Source organism: Oncorhynchus keta, chromosome 24 (assembly GCF_023373465.1).
Source record: "Oncorhynchus keta strain PuntledgeMale-10-30-2019 chromosome 24, Oket_V2, whole genome shotgun sequence".
Lineage (NCBI taxonomy): Eukaryota > Metazoa > Chordata > Actinopteri > Salmoniformes > Salmonidae > Oncorhynchus > Oncorhynchus keta.
Window position 1 is genome coordinate 11,262,990 of NC_068444.1, and position 19,844 is coordinate 11,282,833.

Below are 19,844 nucleotides of genomic sequence, written 5' to 3' on the forward strand. Positions count from 1 at the left end.
ATATATTTTTTAAAGGCATTCATCAGAGGCATAACGGAGTATTGTGAAAGCTGACTAGTTACTTCTACTGCTATATTGCATAAAGAATCATTCAAATCCAGTATAGAGTATTTTTCCCTCTATGTTCAGACAGAAGCCCAGCTCTCTTTGGGCATCTGAGGCGACAGGCAGATAATCCCTGTTAACTACAGTACAGCATGTGTGTTGTTCAGCCCGAGCTACCTTTACACGTCATTAACGTCAACACCGCCAGGATGGAAAAGTCAGGAAGGAAAGGGATCTCCCAATTCCATTGCCTCATATCTCCCTGCCCTGTGGGCCCACAACACCAACAACCCTAAATGGGTTATAATAGCCATGTGGGTGCTTATATTTGTCCTATTGTGTAATGTGTACTGTGTATTTGTGTGTTTGTACTGTACACACTAAAAAGAAACGGTTTTATATAGTGTCAAATGAGGGTTGTTTCGCTTGGTAGTATAGCAGAACCATATTTGGTGCTATACGGAACCTTTTTTATATAATATTCCTTTTATATATATTCTATATAACACCAAAAAAAAGTTTGGCTATGTTTAAAAGCCTTTTAACATTTACATTTTGGCCATTTAGTAGATTCTCTTTTCCAGAACGACTTACAGTCGGTGTTCCAATTCATCCCAGAGATGTTCGGTGGGGTTGAGGTGAGGGCTCTGTGCAGGCCAGTCAAGTTCTTCCACACCATTCTCGAACAAACCATTTCCGTACGCACCTCACTTTGTGCACGGTGGCAGTGTCATGTTAAAAAAGGAAAGGGCCTTCCCCAAACTATTGCCATAAAGTTGGAAGCACAGAATCGTCTACAATATGTTGTACAGTATGTTGTAGCGTTAGAATTTCCCTTCACTGGAACTAAGGAGCTTAGCACAAACCATGAAAAACAGCCCAGACCAGTATTCCTTCTCTACCAAACTTTAAAGTTGGCACTATGCATTTGGACAGAGCTGTGTGCAAACCAAGCCCCCACATATGCTAATGAGCTACATTGGAAGTATTACCCTGAGTGAGATGAAATAACCTTTTTTTTAACCATTAAAGGAATCAAATGGTTATTTTGGTTAGTATGATTCCACATACAACAATCATCCTTCTTCATTTTTGTGTGCATGTCAAACAAACCTTTTTTACGACACCATTAGAGGGATAGGTTAGTCAACAGATTCTCAAATCTGAAAACCTGCCTATTTACATTTTTTCTTGCTTCTGACAATTAATGAGGATTTCTGGAGAAACTATTGAGAGGGAAGCAAAAGAGACATTTGAGTCTGATGTGTCATGTCTCTGAGACTGGAAACATGGGCTTCATGGTCAATTCATAGAGAAACAGAGAGAGTGGGCACATGAGGGAGAGTGGGATTCCTCTACTCTTTATGTGGTCAAGTCACGGCGAATACAGGTTGAAAAGCTTTCATTTTGAACCATTGTCAGGAGGGTTGTTCAACTATTTAACAAATATGTTTGGACTCGTTTCACGTCCAGACGGAGAAAGAGGCGGTTGAGTTTCTCACCCTTGTTTAATGGACTCTCCTGATTCCCATGAGAGGTAGTCTAGAACTAGAGATCAGGATCAGTATAGATGGGGAAATATAATCATCAATATAACCCAAAGTAGTCGCTGAAACAGCTTGGAAACAATCTATTGCAGAAAGGCTAAATGCTGGGCAAGATGAACAGAAGGAGAGAGACACAACAACCTGCTCTGAGCCATGGAGGTTGTTAAGGTTACCATTATGATAATGCACACAAACAGGCCTACCCAGACAAACACAGGGACACACCTAAGGGGAGGTGTTTATATTTACTTTGTACAGCTACAGGTGGGCCGATTTCATTCTAGTAGGCACGGCTGTTGTTGCACCTGTACCAGTCTCTGCTCTGGTTCTTCCCTACACACAGGAAGCAGCCTCACACAGAGGTAGCCCGACTCCAGACTACTTTTGTAACAGGTATGAAACAACAACTCTCTTTTTAAATCTCTTTTTCTCTCTTTTTAGTTAATCACAACTTTGCTTTAAAATACAACTGTTTATTATTTAACTCTTGGGCCTACAATGTCCTCGCCCCGTGGAAATTGTACTAACACAAATAAAAAAAATCGGTCTTCTCATGAAAACGTCTGTAGCGTCCGAATGATTTGGCGAAGTATTATTAAACAATGAGAAATCTCATGAACACGATGGTGTTCTCCGTTCTGCTCTAGGATGTTCACAAGACCCGTCTGAAGGTTCCCGGGTACCAGTTGAACAAACAAAAAAATATGAAAGTGTATGTGGATAGTTCAGCACCTAAAATAAGGTGATAAATACTTGTCATATATATTTTTTGTTACTGCAGTGTAAATCGTTTCCCTGGTCTCTCAGATATAGAATAGGCACTTCAGAACAAACTTCCCTTTGGAAATGTTTTGGGGTTTATGTTCCATGTAGTGAATCTAGTATCCAATGCATTTCTATTGACTAATAGCAGTAATACCAAATTCAATGTTTCATACCCAAAAAAATGAATACATATTTTTGATACTTGAAGGGGTCTTAAAATTCTAACTCAAATAGCTAAATAATCCTTGCTATGACCCTCTTAATACAAGTCCATATTGTATGTTAGTTTAGAACCCCCCCTCCCCAGCTTAGACAGGGCGTAGACTCTCGAGGGTTAATGGAGAGCCATGCAATTACTAAATACAACTTATTACACGGAAAATGCCTTAGTAGACGAATGACAACTCAAGCCAAAGTATTGTGAGTTGCATAATGAAAACCTAACATTGTGGTCTTGCACAGGGGATATTTAAAGCATTCAGCTTTACTTACGTCAAATCAACATCTATTCCACTTTGGTTCAACATAATTTAATTGAAATGACTTGGAAACAACGTTGATTCAGCAAGTGTCTTCCCATCGAGCCTCAATTCTTTCCACTGAGATGATGCACAGAATGCTGACAGAGCAGAAAAGACACTGTTTCATCAATATTGATCTTTCAAGCATGGCTCAAGCAAAGACAAGAGTTTCTGGTTATAAAACAGTCAAGCATGCCTTCCTGAAGTGATAAAGGCCAGGATTAAATCTGATCAGTGGTAGATTTGCGTTATAAGGGCTTGACATTTAAAGGTCCTTTTCAATTCTTCTAACATCACTTCTTTCCACTGAGAAAACTAAAAATATAACGAAAGTGTAAATTCTATACATTTTGTTGGTTTAACAACAGCTTGTCTTACTTCTCTTTGTGCTTTAATACTTTTTCACTAAGAAACTAAACCTAGAAACAGATTAGTGCTGTTGTCAACGTTTTGTTTTTAGATTTAAAGTGTTGAGACACAACAACTAAGTAAGGATAGAGTTTAAACTGACAACTACGATCTGATGACAACGACAACAATGGAAAACCTGAGACTGATCTAAGGTTTTTAATTACAGACCTACGTGACTGTTTTTACAACATCAAAAAGGAGTTGTTTTACAAGAGTGATAGGTTGTTGATCAAAGGTCTGATCTGAATCTTCCATATCTGTGAACTTTAAGTTGTATTAAACACCCTCCAGAAGTTGTGTTACTCTTGAAAACCAATATCCTAAGTATAAATACAGTGAAGTACGCATACTAAAGGGTAAAAACAAAATTGTTTTGAGCAAAATATTGTTTTTTTAGACAACTGCAAACAAAGAGTAGGTCACTCATGGAGTTGGTCTGATTGGAATCTGTGATGTCATCCTAGTTTGTTTGTGGTCCGAGAGCATCATGAAGTGTAGAGGGTGTCAGTCGATGACACCTAGACGCTCACAGAGCAGAAAAAGACCCTGTTAAAAAAAAATGTGTTGTCTATTGATCTTTCAAAAGATGGCACAAGCTATGAATAATACAGTTTTCACATAAACGATAGCAAAGTGACATTCTTCGAGAGGTTCTCGAAGAGATATCGATTCTCGAGAGGCAATACTGTTGTGTAAACTTGCGAAATTATCACAACTTGAAGCATTACCTCGGGAGGGCGCGCACAACACTCGCCCAACAGTTGCACCCTCCCACCCCCGAGCAAGGCAATGAAAACAGTTGCACCCTCCCACCCCCGAGCAAGGCAATGAAAACAGTTGCACCCTCCCACCCCCGAGCAAGGCAATGAAAACAGTTGCACCCTCCCACCCCCGAGCAAGGCAATGAAAACAGTTGCACCCTCCCACCCCCGAGCAAGGCAATGAAAACACAATTGTCTTGTTGAACTCCAAGCCGAACTACGCAAGTCAACATTTTTGAGATAGTAGATCATACAAATAGAACATGTTTTTTTCATTTGTAACATTGTGTGGTGATTTTAGAGGTTGCACCACGGGCCCCAGAGTGGTGTGGGGGAATTGTTTTCCAGGTTGCCCAGAGATTTTTCTGATCTGGTCGGCTTACCTAACCGGATATAATTCTTGGTAAGACAGTGTTAAAAGCAGCTATAAAACATGGTTTTACTATATGTGGGCTATGATGGGACCAGGGGAATAACTCCTGGCCCTATGGAGAATGAAAACCTAAAAATCCTGTCAAACAAATCATGGGGTGAATCAGTCTGAACTACGATACTTTGTCGCTCTTTTCAACACTTCTGTGTCAATATTTTTTATTAATACAAATCAAAAGGCCTGGGGCAAAATGCAGCTTGCCACACATTTCCTGGCGGCAACGTGGATAGATGGAAATCGCCACGCAATGCTACAAATGAAGAAACATAGCCTAGAGTATATGTATGATCTACAACAGGGCTACCAAACCCTCTTCCTGGAGAGCTACGGTCCTGTTGGTTTTCAGTCCAACCCTCTTCCTGGAGATCTACTGTCCTGTTGGTTTTTAGTCCAACCCTCTTCCTGGAGATCTACTGTCCTATAGGTTATCAGTCCAACCCTCTTCCTGGAGATCTACTGTCCTATAGGTTTTCAGTCCAACCCTCTTCCTGGAGATCTACAGTCCTGTTGGTTTTCAGTCCAACCCTCTTCCTGGAGATCTACTGTCCTGTTGGTTTTCAGTCCAACCCTCTTCCTGGAGATCTACTGTCCTATAGGTTATCAGTCCAACCCTCTTCCTGGAGATCTACAGTCCTATAGGTTATCAGTCGAACCCTCTTCCTGGAGATCTACATTCCTGTTGGTTTTCAGTCCAACCCTCTTCCTGGAGATCTACTGTCCTATAGGTTATCAGCCCAACCCTTTTCCTGGAGATCTACTGTCCTGATGGTTTTCAGTCCTGATATAAGGTATATACATTTTATTTTTGGAATGGTGGGAATGTGCTTCCACATAAAACAGCTCAACATCTCGTTGAATTATACCCACGTTTTCAGCCGCAATTTGCTTTAACCACATGATTTGCATGATATTGATCAAAAATAAGCATTGTTTCTTGTAATGTTGTAAGGTAAGCCTACTGAACGGAGCTAGGAGTTTAAGAATTTCACTTTACCCTGCAATTATATCTGCATGTGGCTAATAAACTCACCTAATATAATCTGCACATTCCTATTAGCGGGTGAATCATTCATCTTTGATAGGCTAACGTTACTTGATGAAGAGCAGTGTTAGCTAGCAGTAACACTGTGTAACACTTTTGTCTGGAAGCTAAAATGTATTGAGTGTACAGATGAGAAAATAAACCCTTTAATTGTCTGCACATGCTTGTGAATTGTTGCGTAATATAGTAGATCCATGAAGAGTTGCTTGCTTAATGTCAGCTTGTAGCTAGCTTGTTGAATAGTTTGCAATGCCTCCTGGCTGGTGGGTACTGTGACATTTACAGTACTTTTCAGCCGCAAAGCAAGAACGTCAACCAAACCTTCTCTCGGCTTGTGACATTCCCGTTACTAATGTGAATTGAAAAGTGTATGCACATATTATGCAAATTGAAATTGAATCTCGACAGATCTATTCAATGGGAATAAGTGTTTCTGGGTAGAAACTCATTAAAAGGTCATCAAGATTGCTTTCCTGACCTAATCAAGGCATTCAATCCGATCAGTTGTAGATCCGCATTAGAGGTTTTGACATTTAAAGAACATTTTCCATAGAGCCGATATATGCAGCTTTTACCGTGAATGTTTTCTCCATGAACACGGACAAATTGCCTTTAAAATGTGCATAGCTGACAAAGCATGATGGGATTGAATCCCAGCCATATCGATCTCATACTATTAATAAAACCTCAATATTTATTGTAAAAAAATATATATTCTGTTTAATTAACTCTTTACTGCCTAACCATACATGCAAATGGTTTAGTAACAGTTGTATTTCACATACATACATTATCATCTAGTTAGAATTCACTTCACTTTGTTGCCTTGTTCACAATCAATTGCAGTAAAGCACTACTCAGTAAGGGTCAAATAACCCGATTCAACAAGTCCCTCTACAATAACTGCAATGTTGTTACACAATCTAAACCATTAACCTAACGATAGAATGGTTTAAAATCAAATCAAATTTTATTTGTCACATACACATGGTTAGCAGATGTTAGTGCGAGTGTAGCGAAATGCTTGTGCTTCTAGTTCCGACAATGCAGTAATAACCAACAAGTAATCTAGCTAGAATGCTTTAGAATGTTTTAAACTGCTTTACAATGCTTTAGAATGTTTTAAAATGCTTTAGAATGCTTAAGAATGGTTTAGAATGCTTTAGAATGCTTTAGAATGTTTTAGAATGTTTTAAAATGCTTTAGAATGCTTTAGAATGTTTTAGAATGCTTTAGAATGTTTTAGAATGTTTTAAAATGCTTTAGAATGTTTGTCCCCAGAGGAACTGAAGGTTAAAAGGGGTGACAGAAGGGCCCAGGGCAGTACAGGGGGCTGGACCCACCCGCGTGAACAACGCCGGTTCTATGCCAGTGAATACTGAGTGGAGTGGCAGAATGTTATCTGCTGTTTTTTTTAAAGTGAACATGTCATAGAGTTGTAAACGAGGCGCCCTGAGCGATACAAGAAATAGACCCTTTTTGGTTGGACAAAATACTTTCCCTCCTTTCATCCCTCTAGTCCAGTTGTGTCACGCCTTGGTCATAGTATTTTGTGTTTTCGTTATATATTTGGTCAGGCCAGGGTGTGGCATGGGTTTATTTTGTTGTGTTTCGTATTGGGGTTTTGTAGGCATTGGGATTGCGGCTGAGTAGGGGTGTAGCATAGGTTTGGCTGCCTGAGGCGGTTCTCAATCAGAGTCAGGTGATTCTCGTTGTCTCTGATTGGGAACCGTATTTAGGTAGCCGGGGTTTCACTGTGTATTTCGTGGGGGATTGTTCCTGTCTCTGTGTAGTTGTTCACCAGACAGGCTGTATAGGTTTTCACATTCCGTTTGTTGTTTTGTAATATTTTATAGTTATTTCATGTATCGCAACTCTTCATTAAAGAACATGAGTAACAACCACGCTGCATTTTGGTCCGACTCTCCTTCAACAAACGAACGCCGTTACAAGTTGTCTCTGAATAGGTGACACGGAGCTGTGTGGAACAGGAGCTCAACTAGCCTGGAACCCAGATCTTGCCACTGGTGTGACAATGACCTTAGGAGTTCGGCAAGAAAGCACAAACAGCTCCGAGACCAGGCTAGAGCTTTATGCTATGATTCTCTGTCCTGCTCTCTCCTTATCCGTGTGTTAGAGGGAAGTTTACTGTAGGTCATGGCCTGCTTTGCGATGGTTGTGTGCACTTTATTCACGTATTGAGTCTGACGTGTTGTATTGTACACTGAAGGCTCCAGCAACAGGCCAGAGGCTACGGTATATTGCAGGTGAACTGTGCTGCCATTGGATGCAAAGGTTTTCAGCACAAACGTACAATATGGAAGGGCATCAGCTTCAGGGAATGTTACTGCATGCAAGCAAACGGTGTGTGTCCGTGTGTGTGTCCGTGTGTGTGTGTCCGTGTGTGTGTGTCCGTGTGTGTGTGTCCGTGTGTGCGTGTGTCCGTGTGTGTGTGTCCGTGTGTGTGTGTCCGTGTGTGTGTGTCCATGTGTGTGTGTCCGTGTGTGTGTGTCCGTGTGTGTGTGTGCGTGGGTGTGTGTGTCCGTGTGTGTGTGTCCGTGTGTGTGTCCGTGTGTGTGTGTGTGTGTGTCCGTGTGTGCCCGTGTGTGCGTGCGTTTGTGTCCGTGTGTTGTGTGTGTGTCTCCGTGTGTGTGTGTCCGTGTGTGTGTATGCGTGGGTGTATGCGTGTGTGTATGTGTATGTATGCGTGTGTGTCCGTGAGTGTGAGTGCGCGTGCGTGGATGCGTGAGTGTCTCCCTCCCTAGACAGGTGGCCTACAGTAACTAGATGTGCCTGTGTTTGCAAGGACATCTGGGTTGCTTCAGCTGTAAATGCATTATCGTAAATGGACAATTATTCAAATAAATTAATGCCTGATTTGATCTAATTTGTAAAACTGCCGTCTTACCAACCCTACTGTGTGTGGTGTCTGACAGCAAAAGCATCTAATTAACATGAAAAACGAATTAACACTATTTGAGATACATATCAGACATTCTATACGGTACACTGCTCTTCCTCTGTGGAAATACACTACCCTATCCTCTGTGGAAATACACTACCCTATCCTCTGTGGAAATGACTGCATAGAGAACGATGAATAGAACTCAAAGTGAACTTGTGAATCGTAATCTGACCAAAGTGTAACTTGATTAAATTAAACTGAAATTAAGTATTTTTACTGTAGGCTACCCATATTTGATTGCTTGTGTTTTTCCACCAGCGTGCTGCAAGACTCATGCCTAGACTCCTATCTTGTGTTATTACACCAGCGTGCTGCAAGACTCATGCCTAGACTCCTAGCTTGTGTTATTACACCAGCGTGCTGCAAGACTCATGCCTAGACTCTAGCTTGTGTTATTACACCAGCGTGCTGCAAGACTCATGCCTAGACTCCTAGCTTGTGTTATTAAGCGTCTGCTAAATGCGTCTGCTAAATGGCATATATATTACACCAGCGTGCTGCAAGACTCATGCCGAGACTCCTATCTTGTGTTTTTCCAAATACAGCTGTTTTTATAGATTTCGATTAATACAATTCTTTACTTGGTCATCGAAATCTGAGTAAAAACAACAACAAAAAGCACACAACTATGAACATTTGGAGGGAACATAACACTCAGATCCTTGATGCTGTTATGAGATAAACATCCACATGAGACAAGATAGAATTATCCTTATTAAACACATGAAACATTAAAGGGATTAAGGCCAGCACCTGTAGAAAACATTACCAGAGAGTCAGCCTGTTAACATATTTGAAGGGGGCCATTGTGAGTTTCTTGACAAACTTTCCTTGTTGGAGAAACACTGACCATATTGTCCTGGGGAGGCGAAAGTCTTAATTAAGTTTTGACTGAGGCTGAATTCCAAATGGCAACCCTAACTATATACTGCTGTCCCCAGGGCTCTGGTCTAAAGTAGTGCACTATATAGGAAATAGGGTGCCATATGGGACGTATAAAGGGGTCATGTGATATACTTAGGACTGGTCACCACGTATTGTCGCTAGGGGCTCAGTGGTTTTGGTGCACTGTGTCTACACTGCACACCAGTGGTCTGAAGCATTAAGAGCCTTATCGTCATAAAGTAGGTCTTAAATCAAGACGTCAGTTGTGTTAATTAACACAGTTAGTATTGTGTGGTTTATTTTCAGTTTGAGCATCTTAAAACATGCTTCCTTTTAGGCTAAATTAGCAATAATACAATAATACATACTGTGTTAGTGCTGTAATCCTGAGTTTTATGACCAGTGAAATGTCATTAAAGTGAGGGTTATTCTACTGTATCACATAGACAGATTAATAGTAGGAGGATTTACTTTCACGTGAAAGCAGTTGTGGTAATGTGGAGTTGATTCACAGACATACAGTAGGGCTTTCCATTCAAGAATATATATATATATTTTTTTTTACAACACAAAACATCCACATACAAACGACACCATTCGGACACACACAAACATCCAGAACATCACCCCTGTCCAGACCATCACATTCAACAATATATTATTCTCTGAATAACAACACAAACATCCAAAACGTCACCCCTGCCCAGACCATTACATTCAACAATATATTATTCTCTGAATAACAACACTAACATCCACAACATCAGCCCTGCCCAGACCATCACATTCAACAATATATTATTCTCTGAATAACAACACAAACATCCAGAACATCACCCCTGTCCAGACCATCACATTCAACAATATATTATTCTCTGAATAACAACACAAACATCCAGAACATCACCCCTGTCCAGACCATCACATTCAACAATATATTATTCTCTGAATAACAACACAAACATCCACAACATCACCCCTGTCCAGACCATCACATTCAACAATATATTATTCTCTGAATAACAACACAAACATCCACAACATCAGCCCTGCCCAGACCATCACATTCAACAATATATTATTCTCTGAATAACAGCACAAACATCCACAACATCAGCCCTGTCCAGACCATCACATTCAACAATATATTATTCTCTGAATAACAACATTATAGAGATAAAAAGCATAATGTTTTGTTTCCTGTTTTGATTTAAAGATATATTTGCATTTTTGGAGAAGGAGGGGGTTATGGGAACTTAGTAGAACCTTGTTTTTCCTGTGATCTCATACACTGAGTTCTATATTCTGGCAACGCGGGGCAACATCTTTAGCCAACAGGAAGCAGAGTTTGAGACCAGAGAGTCTCGTGAACTCAGTCAGATAACGTCAAACCACACTTGTTTTGGACAGAAGATAGGAGAGGTTTGATTATACTCAGACGGAGAAAAGGAAGATGCTTTCAGGGGTGTGTGTGTGTGTGTGTGTGTGTGTGTGTGTGTGTGTGTGTGTGTGTGTGTGTGTGTGTGTGTGTGTGTGTGTGTGTGTGTGTGTGTGTGTGTGTGTGTGTGTGTGTGTGTGTGTGTGTGCGTGTGTGCGTGTGTGTGTGTGTGTGTGTGTGTGTGTGTGTGTGTGTGTGTGTGTGTGTGTGGGGGAGGATGTTCTCTGTGGTTTGGCTGTGATGGATACTTTCTTTGCCCGCGATCACACGATGAGAGTGTTCCAGTTTCCACATAGATTTTTCCCCTCAGTCTAACCTAGACCAATTCAGTCCTGTGGTACTTCCTCTACTGGCACAACCTTTTCCCCCAACACTTTGGACTCACTCCACCAGATGAGAGTCACTTAAACGGTGGGCCATGCACTGCATTTGCATTCAAAAACCTCATCCATCATGCATTTAGTGTTGCCGGTTTAAGATGAGTACAGAATAATTTGACCAAATTCACTGCAAAGTCAAATTGCTATTGAATTAGTACTCTGAAAATAGCACTATTGAAAACACCTGACTTAAAACATAGCAATCAAATATACAAACAGTCAGTGTGTCACAGAGTGTAAACCACAGTTGTTAATGTGGGTGTTGTATAGTCTTACATGTTTCTCCTTAGATGACCTTGGTAAGACAGAAAATACGAGTTACAGGAAGCCCTATGAGTAGCAGGGCATTAGAAACAAACTGCAGTAGGGAGAAGCCCTATGAGTAGCAGGGCATTAGAAACAAACTGCAGTAGGGAGAAGCCCTATGAGTAGCAGGGCATTAGAAACAAACTGCAGTAGGGAGAAGCCCTATGAGTAGCAGGGCATTAGAAACAAACTGCAGTAGGGAGAAGCCCTATGAGTAGCAGGGCATTAGAAACAAACTGCAGTAGGGAGAAGCCCTATGAGTAGCAGGGCATTAGAAACAAACTGCAGTAGGGAGAAGTCCTATGAGTAGCAGGGCATTAGAAACAAACTGCAGTAGGGAGAAGCCCTATGAGTAGCAGGGCATTAGAAACAAACTGCAGTAGGGAGAAGCCCTATGAGTAGCAGGGCATTAGAAACAAACTGCAGTAGGGAGAAGCCCTATGAGTAGCAGGGCATTAGAAACAAACTGCAGTAGGGAGAAGCCCTATGAGTAGCAGGGCATTAGAAACAAACTGCAGTAGGGAGAAGCCCTATGAGTAGCAGGGCATTAGAAACAAACTGCAGTAGGGAGAAGCCCTATGAGTAGCAGGGCATTAGAAACAAACTGCAGTAGGGAGAAGCCCTATGAGTAGCAGGGCATTAGAAACAAACTGCAGTAGGGAGAAGCCCTATGAGTAGCAGGGCATTAGAAACAAACTGCAGTAGGGAGAAGCCCTATGAGTAGCAGGGCATTAGAAACAAACTGCAGTAGGGAGAAGCCCTATGAGTAGCAGGGCATTAGAAACAAACTGCAGTAGGGAGAAGCCCTATGAGTAGCAGGGCATTAGAAACAAACTGCAGTAGGGAGAAGCCCTATGAGTAGCAGGGCATTAGAAACAAACTGCAGTAGGGAGAAGCCCTATGAGTAGCAGGGCATTAGAAACAAACTGCAGTAGGGAGAAGCCCTATGAGTAGCAGGGCATTAGAAACAAACTGCAGTAGGGAGAAGCCCTATGAGTAGCAGGGCATTAGAAACAAACTGCAGTAGGGAGAAGCCCTATGAGTAGCAGGGCATTAGAAACAAACTGCAGTAGGGAAAAATACAACTCTGCAAACTCAGGCCACATGATCCTTCAAAGTAGCTGAGAACACCATAGAATATGGATGGGGACAATAGGGTCTGTTGCCATGGGTTTTTTTACATCTCTAGGCGACTGCCTCATTATGATAAACTGTATTGATACAGTCCATGGAGCTAGGGGAGAAACAAATGGGAATCGTAGATAGTAAACATTCCCAGGTTGACATCTTAAATTGCATATTGAGAGCAGGTCAAAGTGCACCATGCAGCAAACTAAATGGTATAGAAGACTACATATGGAGGAAAGACAAAAGAACACGCACGTTTATAAAATGATGTACAACCCCGTTGTGGAAAAAAGTATTCAATAAAATGCCTTCTCTCTCTCATCTCAAAGTTTTTACTGTCAAAAAAATAAGGTCCTTAGCTTTCTTTTCTCAATCTAGTTAAGATGTTACATCTGGGTGAGGACATTCAAGACAGGAGCGGTTGGAGATTGGCTGTGTCCCAAATGGAATAGGGTGCCAATCTGTTTGATACATGGCAGACATTGTTGCTAATTACTTCCTCGGCCCGACAATAACCGTAGTAAAAGCCGGTGGAAAACGGGCAAGCTAGTTGTGGCTAGGTGAACCACATTGAAGAGCCTTTTTGGATAAGTTTTAAAAAGATATGGCCGATAAAGTGTCAGTCAAGCTGTACATCATATCCTAATGCATGTTTAAAAACATTGGTCAACATAAATCAAACTGTAAAAAAAAAAAAAAAAAAAAAGTAAAAGAGGTATTACTTTCCACTGTGTGTACGTACACATGCAGGATTTTCCATTTCCTAGTCATTCAGTCCAGCTGAAAAGCACTTCTTCCAAATGGGGGAAACAGACAAAGCAAGGTCAGGGAAAACATGAAAAATAAGCAGTGCCTTCAAAGTGCAATTAATATATAAGTGTCAATTCTTATTGAAACTTTCGTACGTTATTCCTTATCATAAGAGAGTGTGGAAAAATGTGATGTGTGTTTGTGTTGTGTGTGTGTGTGTGTGTGTGTGTGTGTGTGTGTGTGTGTGTGTGTGTGTGTGTGTGTGTGTGTGAGTGTGTGTGTGTGTGTGTGTGTGTGTGTGTGTGTGTGTGTGTGTGTGTGTGTGTGTGTTTGTTGTGTCTGTGTTGTGTATTTTTAGCTGTCTGTCTGTGCATGTTGTCTCTCCCTCAAGACACCGTTTTTGGTAATAAACAGAGAGAGACCAAATCTCATCTCAACTCAACTGTTCCCTGTCTAAATACAGTTCAATACCAGTGAACCTCAGAGAGAAGTCTCCCAACTCACCATCATGTGGTTTCCAATCGCCGAAACATTCCATCATTATGATGGAATGGCACAACCTCTCCCTATAAGCATTCTCCTCCCTAACACACAAACACCCAACCCAAATCCACTCACTCAAAATTCCAATGACCCACCAATAAACAATGTGGTTGTATCTGGAGTAGTGTGTTGCTGCAAAACTGTTGTCCTTCAAATGCCACAAAATTCAACTAAATATATGTATTCTGAATGATGGTGAATATGTGTGATTTCAGTGTTCTGGTACATCATTCTCAATTCGTAATCTCGGAATCCAGAACCAAATCACGTGTCGTCGTCCCACCTGATCAAAAGACTACAATTCATAACAGTGACATGTTCTGTGTTATACAGCAGATAACAAAAAAAAAACAATAAACATTATTTTCCTGTGTCTCTCTTCTTCCCCAGATCTTACAGGATGAACAATGACTACACAGAGATTAGTCCCTCTGATCCCTCTGTCGACGCCTACACCACTCCCCTGATTGCCGTGAAGGCCGAGATCGGCTACCAGCACAAGAAGCGTCGTTACGTCCGCAAAGATGGCAACTGCAATGTCCTGTTCCGCCATGTTCCTGAGGAGTGGCTCATGTACGTCACCGACATCTTCACTACGCTGGTGGAGATAAGGTGGAGAGTTATGTTCCTCATCTTCACCCTCTCTTACACCCTCTCCTGGCTCTTCTTCGGCATCCTCTACTGGTTGATCGCCCTGGCTAACGGCGACATCAAGGACCCTACTAACGCCCCTTGTATGTACGAGGTGAGGGACTTCACCGCGGCTTTCCTATTCTCACTGGAGACCCAGACCACAATCGGTTATGGTTTTAGAGGGATGTCGGAGAACTGCATGGTGGCGATCATCGTCGTCACCGTGCAGGATGTCATCAGCTGTTTTATTGATACATTCGTCATCGGTATCGCTATGGCAGAGATGGCATCGGCACGGAAACTGACGCAAACAGTAGGCTTCAGCAACTGCGCTGTCATCAACTTGCGAAATGGCCGTTTGTGCCTGTCATGGAGGATCGGAGACTTCCGCCAGCACCACATGGTGGAGGGGATGGTTCGTGCTCAAATCTTCCGCCCCACCATGCACACCACTGGGAGGGTGGACATCAACTACAAGGACCTGGAAATCAAACAGAGTGATATCCTTTTAGCCATACCAACCACCATCTTCCACATTATTGAGCCCGGTACTCCACTCTACCGCATGAGCCTGGAGGATCTTCGGAAAGAAGACTTTGAGCTGGTGGTGTCCTTCACCTACACAGACGACTCGACGGGCATCCTGCACCAGACTCGCACCTCCTACACACCCGACGAGATTCACTGGGGACATCTGTTCCAAGATATGCTGAATGTAAACCTGAAATACTACAAGGTAGACTACTCCATGTTCCACCACACTGCTAAAGTCCTGATTCCGGAGGTCAGCGCAGAAGAGTACGATCAAATTAAGCTTCGGCGTTCCCCACGCCACTCCCCGCGCCACTCCCCGCGCCACTCCCCGCGCCACTCTCCGTGCCACTCCCCACGCATCTCCCCGTGCCCCAAGCGCCCAAGCATTAATTGCAATCCCCCGATGGTGACTGTGGAACTGGTAAATGGCACCACAGAAGCTGAGGTACATGCAGCCATGGCTGCTACTATCGCAGCAGTTTGCGAGGACCAAGGACATTTGTGTCTTCCAAGGAACCCCATTCTGACGTAGATGTTCTGCTGACATGGCAATACCAACACAATTTCATTGTAACTGGCCAATGGTCATTCAGAAACATGGCCATTGCAGTCTGCCTTTACTATTGTACAGGCTCTGTACACTGAAGTTGCTTTTAAATGCTGAAAAGACAAAGTTGATTGTTTTCACGAAATCTAAGATGAATCCTCAGATTCTTACACGTACAGTCAATGTGCAGGACAAACAAATAGAAAGACTAGCAACTAAGAGGTATTTTGGTTTCTCGATAGATGAATGTCTCACCTTTAAACCCCACATTGTACGTCTTGTACTTGGAATTCTTGATAGATGAGTGTCTCACCTTTAAGTATCGTAAGTCTTGCGAAAAAGTTTTTATTTTCGTATTAAGTCATGTTTTTCATTAGAAGCGAGAAAGATGCTTGTTCCCACTACTTTCTTACCTGTAATTGATTCTGGTGATATCCTGTACATGTGATTTCATTGCGTATGCTGGACTGGGTACCACGGAGCACTGAAGTTTGTTACTCACTCCAGAGCCCTCACTCATCACTGTACTCTCTATATGAGAGTGGGCTGGTCTTCCTTAGCTTTTCGGAGATGAAGTCATTTGTACGTTTTTATTTATATGGCCATATTGAGACGGCTCCCATTTTACTTGTGTAACTACATTGTCCAGCATACAAATGAAAACTATCGCCTGCGCTCACATGACTGGGTTTTGTTGATTGTGCCAAAGGCCCGTACAGAGATAGGTGAAAACACTTTCCAGTTCTCTGCTCCTTCCACTTGGAACAAGCTTCGAAAGGCCCTAAAATCACAGGAACTCATCCCTTAAAATGAGTTTAAAGCTCGGTTAAATTCTAGAATGGAATATAAGTTTAAAGGTTAAATTCTAGAATGGAATATGAGTTTAAAGCTCGGTTAAATTCTAGAATGGAATATGAGTTTAAAGCTTGGTTAAATTCTAGAATGGAATATGAGTTTAAAGATAGGTTAAATTCTAGAATGGAATATAAGTTTAAAGCTCGGTTCAATTCTAGAATGGAATATAAGTTTAAAGCTCGGTTAAATTCTAGAATGGAATATGAGTTTAAAGCTCGGTTAAATTCTAGAATGGAATATGAGTTTAAAGCTTGGTTAAAATCTAGAATGGAATATGAGTTTAAAGCTAGGTTAAATTCTAGAATGGAATATGAGTTTAAAGATCGGTTAAATTCTAGAATGGAATATGAATTTAAAGCTCGGTTAAATTCTAGAATGGAATATGAGTTTAAAGCTCGGTTAAATTCTAGAATGGAATATGAGTTTAAAGCTCGGTTAAATTCTAGAATGGAATATGAGTTTAAAGCTCGGTTAAATTCTAGAATGGAATATGAGTTTAAAGCTTGGTTAAATTCTAGAATGGAATATGAGTTTAAAGCTCGGTTAAATTCTAGAATGGAATATGAGTTTAAAAATCGGTTAAATTCTAGAATGGAATATGAGTTTAAAGCTCGGTTAAATTCTAGAATGGAATATGAGTTTAAAGCTTTAAAATCTAGGATCTAAAATGAAGTAGGGGGCTGTCAATGTTTTGACTGCTAGTTTAACCACACTTTCCCAAAACATCTTGCTGTTCAATGTGTAAATAGATTTTTTTTTTAACTGTAGTGCTTTGTGTTTTATGTTGTAAATGTGTCTGCAACTTTGTGTGCTGTATAACTTAGTTCTACATTTGTATCCGTACCCATTGGATGCAGTGATCACAATATAGTGGCTTTGTCCAGGAAAACCAATGTTCCAACAGCTGGACCTAAAATAGTATATAAGAGATCATACAAAACATGTTGCTGTGACTTATGTGGATGATGTAAAACAATATTTGTTGGTCTGATGTGATTTATAAGAAACATCCAGATGCTGCACTTGATGCATTTATGAAATTGCTTCTTCCAATTTTTTGATAAACATGCACCTGTAAAGAAACTGACAGAACTGTTATGACTCCATGGATTGATGAGGAACTGAAAAACTGTATGGTTGAGAGAGATGGGGGCAAAAGAAGTGGCTGCACATCTGTCTGGCTACACATCTGACTGGCTACACATCTGACTGGCTACACATCTGTCTGGCTACACATCTGACTGGCTACACATCTGACTGGCTACACATCTGACTGGCTACACATCTGACAGGCTACACATCTGACTGGCTACACATCTGACAGGCTACACATCTGACTGGCTACACATCTGACTGGCTACACATCTGACTGGCTACACATCTGACAGGCTACACATCTGACTGGCTACACATCTGTCTGGCTACACATCTGACTGGCTACACATCTGACTGGCTACACATCTGACTGGCTACACATCTGACTGGCTACACATCTGTCTGGCTACACATCTGACTGGCTACACATCTGACTGGCTACACATCTGTCTGGCTACACATCTGACTGGCTACACATCTGACTGGCTACACATCTGACTGGCTACACATCTGACTGGCTACACATCTGACTGGCTGAGTTACTTAAAATTGAGAAATGATGCGACTAAACTCAACAAAAAGAAGAAGAAACTGTATTATGAGATCAATGATATAAAGACTGATGGAAATGAACTGATGATTTGTACTCCAACAGTGGGCCATCGTACTCACGCATAAAGAAACATGTCATGAAAGGAAAGCAATGCAAGTTTGAATTTTGTAAAGTTAGTGTGGGAGAGGTGGAAAAATGATAGTTATTGATCAATGATTTTACCAGCCTCCTGGCAATGACAACTTAGACGGAAAGCTACTGAGAATGGTAGGTGACTCTATAGCCACTCCTATCTGTCATGTATTTCATCTGAGCCTAGAGGAAAGTCTTTGTCCTCAGGCCTGGGGGGAAGCCAAAGTCATTCGACTACTGAAGAGTCGTAAAAAAGCGACCTTTACTGGCGCTGCCAGCTCTTAGCAAACTGTTGGAAAAAAATTGTGTTTGACCAAGTACAATGCTATTTCTTTGTAAACAAATTAACAAGATACTTTCAGGATGCTTATAGAGAGGGGCACTCGACATGCACTGCACTGACACAAATTACCAATGATTGGTTGAAACAAATTGATAATAAGAAGATTAGATTTCAGTGCAGCCTTTGATATTACTGACTATAACTTGTTGTTGAGAAAACGTATGTGCTCTGGCTTTTCAACCTCTGCCTTATCGTGGGTTCAAAGCTTTCTATCTAATAGAACTCAGAGAGTTTCCTTTAACGGAAGCTTCTCTAATGTCAAACATGCAAAGTGTGTTGTACTGCAGGGCAGCTCTCTAGGCCCTCTACTCTTTTCTATTTTTGTCAGTGACCTGCCACTGGCATTAAAATAAGCATATGTGTCCATGTATGCTGATGATTCAACCATATACACATCAGCAACCATAGCTAATTAAGTAACTAAAACCCTTAACGAAGAGTTGCAGTCTGTTTTGGAATGGGTGGCCAGTAATAAACTGGTCCTGAACATCTCTTAAACTAAGAGCATTTTATTTGGTACAAATTGTTCCATAAGTTCTAGACCTCAGCTGAATCTGGTAATGAATGGTGTGGCTGTTGAAGAAGTGGAGGAGACTAAATTACTTGGCGTTACCTTAGATTGTAAAACAAAACATATAGACATATAGATTCAATGGTTGAGGAGATGGGGAGAGGTCTGTCCATAATAAAAATATGCTCTGCTATTTTGACACCACATTCCAAAAAGCAAGTCCTGCAGGTTCTAGTTTTGTCTTATCTTGATTATTGTCCAGTTATGTGGTGGAGGGCTGCCGCTGACCCAGAACAGAGTGGCACATCTTTCTCTTTATCCCTCTGATTACTAACTTACCAATCTAAAAACAACTAAATCAATGGGGGCCCATTGAGATGGTTAGACTAACTTATCAATCTCAAAACAACTAAATCAATGGGGGCCCATTGAGATGGTTAGACTAATTTACCAATCTAAAAACAACTAAATCAATGGGGGCCCATTGAGATGGTTAGACTAACTTACCAATCTAAAAACAACTAAATCAATGGGGGCCCATTGAGATGGTTAGACTAACTTATCAATCTCAAAACAACTAAATCAATGGGGGCCCATTGAGATGGTTAGACTAACTTACCAATCTAAAAACAACTAAATCAATGGGGGCCCATTGAGATGGTTAGACTAACTTATCAATCTAAAAACAACTAAATCAATGGGGGCCCATTGAGATGGTTAG

General features: G+C 41.3%; 1 protein-coding gene across 7 annotated transcripts; it reads left to right on the forward strand.

The window, feature by feature from the left end:
• Nucleotides 1-1,886: 1,886 nt before the first annotated feature.
• Nucleotides 1,887-18,307, forward strand: LOC118374791 (inward rectifier potassium channel 16-like). Of its 7 annotated transcripts, none has more exons than XR_008077955.1 (3): nt 1,887-1,985; nt 14,311-16,743; nt 16,780-18,307. XR_008077955.1 is itself a non-coding variant. In XM_035761277.2 (2 exons), exon 2 carries the CDS (start codon nt 14,321-14,323, stop codon nt 15,617-15,619), a length of 1,299 nt encoding a protein of 432 aa, XP_035617170.1. In that variant the 5' UTR covers nt 1,887-1,985; nt 14,311-14,320; the 3' UTR covers nt 15,620-18,307. The 7 variants fall into 7 exon arrangements, 1 of the variants encoding a protein (XP_035617170.1); XR_008077957.1 differs by having other exon boundaries at nt 14,311-16,707; XR_008077958.1 differs by having other exon boundaries at nt 14,311-16,527.
• The last annotated feature ends 1,537 nt before the right edge of the window (nt 18,308-19,844 follow it).

Bases quoted from the DNA above. Each gene is read 5' to 3' on its own strand.
- LOC118374791 (XM_035761277.2), top strand. From the start codon at position 14,321: ATGAACAATGACTACACAGAGATTAGTCCCTCTGATCCCTCTGTCGAC.